This window comes from Penaeus chinensis, chromosome 12 (genome assembly GCF_019202785.1).
Source record: "Penaeus chinensis breed Huanghai No. 1 chromosome 12, ASM1920278v2, whole genome shotgun sequence".
In the NCBI taxonomy this organism is placed as follows: domain Eukaryota; kingdom Metazoa; phylum Arthropoda; class Malacostraca; order Decapoda; family Penaeidae; genus Penaeus; species Penaeus chinensis.
In genome coordinates this window covers 36195934-36205933 of record NC_061830.1, presented here as the reverse complement: position 1 = coordinate 36205933, position 10000 = coordinate 36195934, and the positions used below count along the sequence as shown (strand labels likewise).

Genomic DNA, 10000 nt, shown 5'->3' with positions numbered 1-10000 from the left:
TGCCAAACATTGCCGTTCCACAGCCAGATGCCCGCTATGTGCCCAACCTGGCCATACTCGATCAAATTGCTCTGCACAATCACGCACATGTGCAAACTGTGGCGCCCCTATAATGTATTTTATAGAGGCTGCCCCACCTACAAATTTGAGTCTGAGGTAGCAACTCTCAGATTCAGACTTGGACTCACTCTACGTGAAGCCAGACAGGAAGCACGTCGACAAGGCTTTTCTCTTACCCCCTACTCCAGTAATGTCGCTCACTCTGCCAATCCCCCTACCTCCCAAGCTCCTACACCCTCTCCTAAACCCAACCCCCCTCCATCTAACTTCCCCTCTTCTACCTCCTACCTTCCCCAGTCAAATTATTTTGCCATCCTAAACCCAGACACTCCAATCTCTACCCAATCAAATTCTTTTGCTATCCTAAATCCAGACACCCCAATCTCTACTACAGCCCCAACACCTTCCCCTCTCCCTCCCCGCACTACCCGCAGCAGACAGAAAAACGTTCCACCCCCTCTTCCCCTACCTCACAATCACCTCCACCTTCCTTTGCCCCTATTCAGACACCAGACTTCTCTTCCCCCCCTCACAAGAAAACCTTTATCTCACAAAACTCCCCAACCAACTCCACTACAGAAACTCCTGAAGATATCCAGAACTACATAATCGAGTCCCAAACTAATACTCATCCACCTTCAAATTCTACAACTCCCGCTCCCTCCACACTCAAAGTGACTGCCGATATCCATCCTCCTCCTACTCATATTCTCCCTACACCCAATCCTCCTACCCCATCCCAACAAAACCCATTCCCCCTGACTCCAGCCCCACCTATATTAACCCTCCCACTATCCCCTCTATCCCTTTCACTCCCTCCTGGATACACACGTGAAACCCTCATGTCACAAGTACCCTCTTCCCCTGACCCTCTACCTCCCGACACCCCTCCTGATACAACACCACCTCCCCAACCTCATTCTTTATCACACCCTCTAGCACCTTCCCCTTCAAATTCTCCAACACGCACTGCAATCTTTGCCAGTAAATCAACGAAAGTATAGCTATCCTTCATTAGAACATTCGCGGTTTCCGAATGTTCCTCTTTCAGTCCCACATATTCTAGTGTCATGCCCACGTCCTCCCTACATAGACATCCCAACTTATCAGTCATCCTTACAGAATCTCACACTTTCTGCTTTGACAACCTGTTTTCCTTCCTCAAACGCATATATATCCTTCACTTGATCTAACCCCTTTACATTACCTCATTCGACCCTAACCCATTCACTCGCCAATTCCTTAACCCAGCTTTAACAACTAATCACTAACCCAACCATCCTTCACAAACATTAACTATAGTGCTATATGACCTTAGATGTCTAGTACATTTATTGCTTTTAACCATTAACCAACCAATTATCCCCTTCTACTTTAAGCCCCTCCCACTTCACTCCTCTTCCACCTTAAGGCAGAGGGATAGAAAGACAAGTAGACACTAAGACGGAAAGGAAAAATGTTTTTTTTTTTATTTTACAATCCCCCAATCCCTTGCCCGTTGTTGTCGTGGGGGGGCTTAGGAGGCGGAGACTGGGACCCAATGCTGGGGAACTCCTCAACCTTGGGACTCAGCCTTCGACTCAACAAATTTTGCATGGTCTCTTTTTTCCCCTACTTTTTCGTTTCTGTCCCTTCACCAACCCCTTCTACTATCCACTTCCTAAGGTGTGAGAGCCGTGCTGAAAGGATGAAAGGCTGACTTTGTGCCAGTCCTGAACGGCCTGAGGGAGCCATGGGCACGGCATTCCCCTGCTTTAGTTGTCTAGCCCTTACCCCTCGAGGGACCCTGAGGAGTGGACCGTTTCTCTCCCCAACATACTCCAGGCTTACCATGGCCAACAATGAAGATTTTATACCATTATTAGATAGCACATTTATTTTGCTTTTAACCATTAACCATACCATTATTAAAGGCAATGAGGCTTGCCTCTTCATCAAGTAGCTCCACCAATTCAAACTCGCCCGATTCTCTGACCCCAGGCTCTCCTTTGACCACCGCTCTGAACACTACAACTAATACCCCCTCCTCAATGCCTACTAGTACAGTATCCACCCTAATCAACACCCCAGGAGACATTTCTACTCTCCCAACATGCTCAACTTCAACAACTATACCCCCACAACCTTCTTCATCAACTACCCCATCCTCCCTTATTACTACCTTACAACATTATTGTCCACCTCCCCATAACACTACTCCCTCTTCCACACGCCCCAACTACCCCATCCTCCCTTATAAGTACCTTACAACCTTATTGTCCACCTCCCCATAACACTACCTCCCTCAACACTACTCCCTCTTCCATATGCCCCCGTCCTTCTACTACCCCCATCTCTACAAAATTCCTAAATACTCTATTTAGCCAAGCCAAACGGGACCGATTTTTCGTGATCCCTCCCACAGCTTCTCACACTTTCTGCTTTGACAACCTGTTTTCATTCCTCAAATGCATATACATCCTTCACTTGCTCTAACCCCTATACATTACCTTACCCGACCTTAACCCATTTACTCGTCATTTCCTTTGCCCAGCTTTGACAACTAATCACTAACTCAACCACCCTTCACTACCATTTACTACATGGCCTTAGATGTCTAGCACATTTATTGGCTTTTAACCATTAACCATTAACCATTTTCTTTTACATATAAAAGGTCACAAATTGATTTATAACCAGAGGTGGATCGGAAAAAAAGTATTGTTTTCGTGACCTTTTACTTTTTTGTGGTTAATGAAAGTTTCCAGTGTATCAGGTTCATGTTTTTTTTCATCTTTTTGCAATGCGATGCAGTTTGTTCACAAAGTTTAATTGTGTTCCAGGAGAAACAGGTAATCAAGTATACTTCTAGTACCGATGGGAAGGAATTTGGCAATGGAAATTCTAGAAGCAGACTTAAAATCCCCTTAAAATCCCCTTTGATTAGTGTGTTACATTTTTTAAATTGATCTCGCTTTGCCTATTTTTTATACAGTGCACACGCACACGCACACGCACACGCACACGCACACGCACACGCACACGCACACGCACACGCACACGCACACGCACGCACTCGCACACGCACTCGCACACGCACTCGCACTCGCACACTCGCACTCGCACTCGCACACTTGAGCACACGCACACGCACACGCACACGCACGCATGTGTGCTTGTGTGTAGGCTAGTTTGTAGCCTCAGTGAATATGTATATATATTCATAAAACAATAATTGTCCAAGATCAGAGAATTCCATATGGAACACTACGGTACCAGGTGTTCAGGTTAATTGTCCAACTTGATAATGTGAGAGTAAAACGTAATCCAGGTTTCCATTTTTTTTTCCATAATTCTAAAAAACTTTTTTTTTGTGGAGGACAGAACAATATATCCATGCATATGATCAAGTGGAAATGGGCTATAATTTATAATACACATACGCGCTCACACACACACACATACACACACATTCACTAACACACGCATACACCATGTGATTAAATCGACGAATTAATTATTGAAATATTGCATTTAAATAAGCAAATAGCTTTCATGCATCACCAGACAGGGATAACGGAATGGATATGGTCGCTGACTCCCACGAGGAAGACCAGCGATCGAAATCCCATCCAAGCCGACGTGTTTTAAGGTATTTCGTCTTCCTCTTTACACAGTCGCACGTATATAAATATGTGGCTGTGTTTTCATTGGATTTTAATAAGTCTATCTGAAATGCAAATCCAGCTGCGAGTTTGCGTGTTCACATGTCTTAACGAGATGTTACAAAAAGAATATACAATTCGGCAAGACAGAACATCCAGCGACAAGGGTGAGGGCGGTGCTTAAAAAAGGGATTTTGTAAAAGAAAACGAAAATATAAATATATTATGAGCCCACAAGTAACTAAGAAAAGAAAATTCTGTGAACGACCCACGGCGCTCGTATAAACTTGGATTTTATAAAAAAAAACATTCTTCCGCTGCATTGTTTTTTTTTCTGGTTGTCTATTATTCATTTAAAAAAGGAGACAAGTCGCCTCCCCTAAAAAGAGACATGTCTTTTACCGTAGTTTATTTTCTGCAGCACATGAAACGTCTAAAGAACAAATAATAATTGAAATAAAGAGGAGTCATTTTGCAATTCATGAATATTAGCTCTAACTTCAAGTTGTTCATCTAATGTCTCGATGCATCGTATCGTTTTCCGATACATTTTGAGAAAAGCATGTATATATATATATATATATATATATATATATATATATAAATATATGTATATATATTTATATTAATATTTATATATATATGTATATATATGTATGTATATATATATATATGTATATATATGTGTGTATGTATGTATGTATATATATACACACATATATCTTTTTTCGAAATATACGTATTGCTGTATAGTTGGAAAAAGACAGGTACGAGTAAAGGTCTGGTGTCGTCATGAATCATAATCATTAGAAAGCAAATAACTAAAACCTCGTCCAGGTTCTTTCCTTACATTTTTCAGTCAGGTGAAAACAAGGACATTTTCTTCTGAAATAAAATGACAAATAAACTAAAATGGCATGGGAAAAACATATACAATTGACAACAAAAAATTTATTCCATGTAAGAATTACACTTGTGTACATGTACAGTTTGTTATAAAACTAAAGCCACCTTCTCTTGTTCAAAATATCTACACATGGGGGACAAGCAGCTAAAGTACACCTACAAGTAATCCATGAAAAAACCTGTGCAATTTATTTGCTGGAGGACAATGGCTAACCTATCCCTGTAATAAATAAAACATTAATTCTCCATCTATCTTTGTAATACGAAAACACAAAATAGGCCTTCCGTCTCTGTTTGATCCTGACAACAGAGAGTGTAATTGGTTTTGATTTGAAAATTATCGTTATTTACTCTTTTTGCAGATTTACAGGTAATAATAATAATTATTATTAAGTTAATGACTAATTCAGCTGTATCATCAAATATGATGCATAAATTATATCTCGCATATTTCTACAGAAGACAGAAATATATATTTTTACATAAAGAAGTGTACATGTGATTTTGAGTGTTAGTATCAGAAGTCAGTAAAGTGGCTATCTAGAAAGACATTTTTCAATACTGACACAAACATATAAATGTAAGCCTTTGGCATCACTCAACACTTGGCACATGAAGCACTGTGCTGCACACAGAAACACACTACCTGCAATGCTTACTTACTTTTCCTCTGGTTTTGGCGGTTATCCGTTACTAAATATTCACAGTTCCAGAAAGAAAATAATTCGATGCGTCTTTACATTTTTTTTTCCAAGGTTGAAAAGAATTTTTCGTCTACAGGATACCGCCTATTTCATTCGAAAACGCGAGTACCATCTGGCAATGCTCTGTGTGCAGGACAGAGGAACAGTGGGTGACTAGTATATGAGAACCTATGGGAGCTGGAGCATGGACATCAGTCCTTAAATTGGTATGATAAAAAAGAAATAAGTGGGAAAATATATACATAAAAATACAAAAGACTGAGGAAATGATAACAATAAAATTAGAAGATATGACTTACGTGCCAATGGCTTTAATTATGATTATTTGGTACTACTAAAGGGATAACTATATGAAGACTTTTAGCACCTCATATTGACTTTAAATTGATGTGTATTTCCTGGCTATGTTTGATTTTTCTTTTTACATATAACTTGCAAAAATAACTAGAATAATAAGGTACAGTTCACTTCTGCAGAAAAATAATAGTAATAACTAAATATTTCAGATATAACTCTCGATTCTATAATACATTATCTATTTACACTAATAACTTTTACACATTATGTTTTTCTTTCCACCCCAACAAATAAAAGTTTTGTTTGAATTCACAAATCAATGTTGTTTTTTCTCCGCGAAGAAAAGGCGAAAAAATGCAGTATTAGGCTTCAGATAACCAAAGTAATAATCAAATATGGAAATTCTCCATTAAGTAATCATTGCCCAACGAAACGCCAGTTTTCTCTTTTATTTTGTTTGCCCATGAACTCAAATTTATATTTTTCCGGTAAAATATTTTTGTCATCCAGTGAAACTAAATACTAATAGCACCATTCCAGGATTTTTTTTTTTTTACCGATTTAGACTGCATTTCAAATATTTCCATTTGACTTTTCATCCAATTTTGTAATACAAGAGAGAGCTCAAGCAATCATGCAAAGCATACTTAGGAGAAGCCTCCTCATTTGTACATTCACTGAAGCTCAGTTCACCGTAAGACGTAAGAAAATAAGATTTGTTCATAACAGCTATGAAACCCATGTCTAACCAGCGTGTTCGTCAGTCGTAGCAGAAATAATACTAAGACTGTCGCAGGCTCCACCTCCCTTATCTTGTTGAATCGACTAATAAGAGTAAAGGCGATATTTTCTTATTTTCATTCCGCTCTCTATGTCTCTTTTAAAGTTCGTGACCAATGCATGGACACGCATTTATAGCTTAATTAAGCTATGATGAACTTCCAGATTGTTTTCTGGACCCCGGAATTTAGTGTTTGGCAAATGCAATAGTTTAAATAAATCGCATGTGGTGGATTCACTTCATATTAGTTTACATACAGGACCATATTTCCATGAGAAACATTATGACTGAATCATTTTCATATTTCCTGTTTTCTCTTTCTTCGACAAAACCATCTGCAGAAATCGATATACATTGCAAGTCTGAAAAACAACACATAACGCTGAGCCCTCAGGTACCCCATCAAAAAAGTGAATTCACTTCTTTACTAAACCTTTAAAAAAAAAGTATAGGCCCATTCTCAGGTCTGCCCCTCAGTGACGTCCCCCACCTCTGAGACACGAGATCTAAATCTGTACGAAGCACAAAGCTTGCATGAACCTCAAGCCACGTCGAACACCGCTCGGCAACTTTCTGCTATCGCTCTTAAGCCTGATCAACCCCTGAGAATGCACTGACATCTCTCCAAGTGAGTAAACCACCAAACTAAGTGCTAAAAGACTATCTCCGTGGCACACACTTCCTAAGTCCTTTTCCAAAACGGTAGCTAGATTTACGACATACTGCAAATTAACATGGTTGCAAACATTTCCATAAAATTTTAAAATCTGCAGTGGATATGGCACTTTTACTATTTAAAACAATAGTACATTTAACTACCAGTACTAGAGTAACCTGCGTACTGAACTTAATTAACAGACAACAGAAAGTTTAAAAATTAATTGTGTATATATATATAACTCCATACATTAATATTATGGATCATAAATATTAATAAAAATAAAATCCTTCAAATTCACTACTCAAACTTGCTATCCCTGCATTAAAAACAAAAACAAAAAATCCTTGATGTAATTCGCAAGTACATAACACGTTTAGGGCTTTTACTTTTTTGGATTACATTACATATAGCTACAATATATACTATATATATATGACTTGGATAAATAGCACCCCATCACTTCAGGTCAACTCTGTAGATACGACAGCCGGAGGTCTTCCCACGTTTTCATTTCGTTCAAACTCAACACGTTTTCTTTACTGCTTGTCTCCGCAGTAATACCATTTGTGACCCATGGCTTAACATATGACACGTCTTTGTTGCTTCGTGCTAGTCTATGGCCATATGGAAATACTATGTTCACTTCACATTCACAAAGCACTGGCGTTAGTTCCATTCACTTTTTATCTTACTACACTCATCGCTGAAATGACGTAAATGAATTGTCACTGTCTACTACAGAGCAGCCCGAAGACTAGCAGAGGAATTCTAGAAAATAAAGTTACTTTCTTGTGGTCTCCACCTGGCCTATGCTTAGCAGTATTGAAATTTTATCCGGTACTACTGTTAGACCCTTTCTTCACTAGTGAAATTGCAAAGCTTCCCTGCAACATCTAGTCCAGTGTCCTCTCTCGGAACAGTGAGTAACCGGTTACACAAACTGCCAAGTCAGGAGCTTCAGCGAGGAGTAAGGACGTCTGAGGTGTGCGACGAGTCACAGCTGTTCGGAGGGGTGTCCAGTTGCGGTGTCGAGAAGTCTATATAATCCTGCGGGGGAGAAAATTGCATTAAGAAATTGTGCTCTCTGTGACACCTTATCAGGAAATAACAAGAAAGGAAATAAATAAATAGCAATTTTTTACAAAATAATTATAAAAAACTAACCTCCGTCGACGATAACGTGAGGATACGATCTAAGTCTTCCACGAGCTCCTTGAAGGTCGGACGCTGCGTTGGCTGGTACCGCCAGCACTCACGCATGATCGAGTAGCTGTAAAAGAAAAACAAAACAATAATATTAAATCTTAATTTTGACATTTAATATTATCGATAATCTGCTCTTGTAATAACTTTTTAAGAATTCATGATGAAATCAAAAGTAGTCAAGATTTCTGAAGAAATATATAACTTTAATAAAATATAAAATTACACGATACTTACATTTCAAGCGAACAATTAGAGGGCTTCTCCATTCTGTGACCTTCTCGGAGCAACTGGAAAAGCTTCTCGACTGAGGGCACTGATGGGTATGGAGTTCCACCCAGGGTCATAATCTCCCACAAAAGAATTCCGAATGCCCACCTAAAGGACAAAAAGGAAAACCATTGATTAAAACGGCAGGAATGAAGTACTATACAGTTTCTCTGAACAACGTCAAAATCTCACGTATCCCATTATTTTTATTCAACAATTGTAAGTAGAAGAAAAATTTGCCAGGACACTTACACATCTGACTGTGAAGTGTACACTCTGTGGAAGAGAGCCTCGGGTGCCATCCACTTGACTGGCAGGCGGCCTTCGCTCGTCTTTCGATAATAGTCTTGGCTGTGAATATCTCGAGCAAGACCAAAGTCGGCTATTTTCATGATCCCGTCCTTACTGACTAGAACATTTCGTGCGGCAAGATCACGGTGAATGCACTGAAAAAGAGGAAATTCAAGTTATAGGCACCATCATATGGAGAGTACATGTGTGGCTATGCGTGAAGAATCACTGGGGGCAAGAGAGTATCATAATGCAATGGACAGAATGCCGGGTATGTCTACTAAACATCACAGCCTATAATACCTTTTTAGAGGCGAGGTACTCCATTCCGCGAGCCACTTGGTAAGAGAAGCTGACCAGGTCTCTCTCCGTGAGCGCGTTCGTCTCCTGGCCAATGGCCCTTTCATAGCCTGAGGATGGGCGCTTATGGCGCAGATAATCCCTCAAGTTTCCATGCGCCGCGTATTCCACGACCACGTACAGAGGGCCATCTTGGGTGCAGCATCCCAGCAAATTGATGATGTTGATGTGTGTGCCGATCATTTTCATCATCTCCATCTCCGAGACGAGATCCATGAGCTCCGCGTCCGTGTGTCCCTCTGTTGCGGAAAGAGAGTTCTTCATTAATGTCTGGTCCGTACCTGTTTTTGTTATGGAAAGCAACCAAAGCCTCATGATTATATATGTAAATACATTTTATTGATACGTTAAAATTGTATCATCTGCCACAACTCACCCTTCAGCATCTTCACAGCGACGGTGGTGGTGAGGTCGGGCCGGTTGATGCCTTGGACCTCCGCCTTCACGACTTTCCCGAAGGCGCCTTCGCCGAGGGATTCGCCCATGATCAGCTTCGAGCGCGGCAATTCCCACAGGATGTCCAAGGGCAACTCGTACTCGGATATCCTTGTGTTTTCTGAGCCATTGTGCGAGTTGGACTGGCACCGCTCGATCTTGATGGTTGGCACGATGAGAGGCTCCTGCGAGGCGTCCGAATTCTGGCGCTCGACGATAACCTGCGCAGATCGTTTTGAGAACCGAGTCGAACAATAAGCCCCGTAATAAGGCTAGTTTTTAAACAACACCCTCCCTATTATAATCCATCACGAATCTCAACAAGTCAAGACAACAATCCACTCAAGTCTACCTTCTTGATCCACTGCTGGGTGATGACCTCCTTGGC

At 40.4% G+C, this 10000-nt stretch overlaps 1 protein-coding gene across 1 annotated transcript in view; it reads right to left on the bottom strand.

Moving 5' to 3' along the window:
- Window positions 1-4640: 4640 nt before the first annotated feature.
- LOC125031017 (fibroblast growth factor receptor 4-like) overlaps window positions 4641-10000 on the bottom strand; it is a 129319-nt gene continuing 123959 nt past the window's right edge. The window contains exons 9-15 of the mRNA XM_047621436.1: window positions 9965-10000; window positions 9554-9833; window positions 9121-9416; window positions 8779-8972; window positions 8494-8634; window positions 8218-8323; window positions 4641-8100 (exon numbers count right to left, since the gene is read on the bottom strand). The exon at window positions 9965-10000 is cut by the window's right edge and continues 296 nt beyond it. Coding sequence (XP_047477392.1) covers window positions 8011-8100; window positions 8218-8323; window positions 8494-8634; window positions 8779-8972; window positions 9121-9416; window positions 9554-9833; window positions 9965-10000 — 1143 coding nt within the window. The 3' untranslated portion in view covers window positions 4641-8010. The remainder of the gene's footprint in view (window positions 8101-8217; window positions 8324-8493; window positions 8635-8778; window positions 8973-9120; window positions 9417-9553; window positions 9834-9964) is intronic.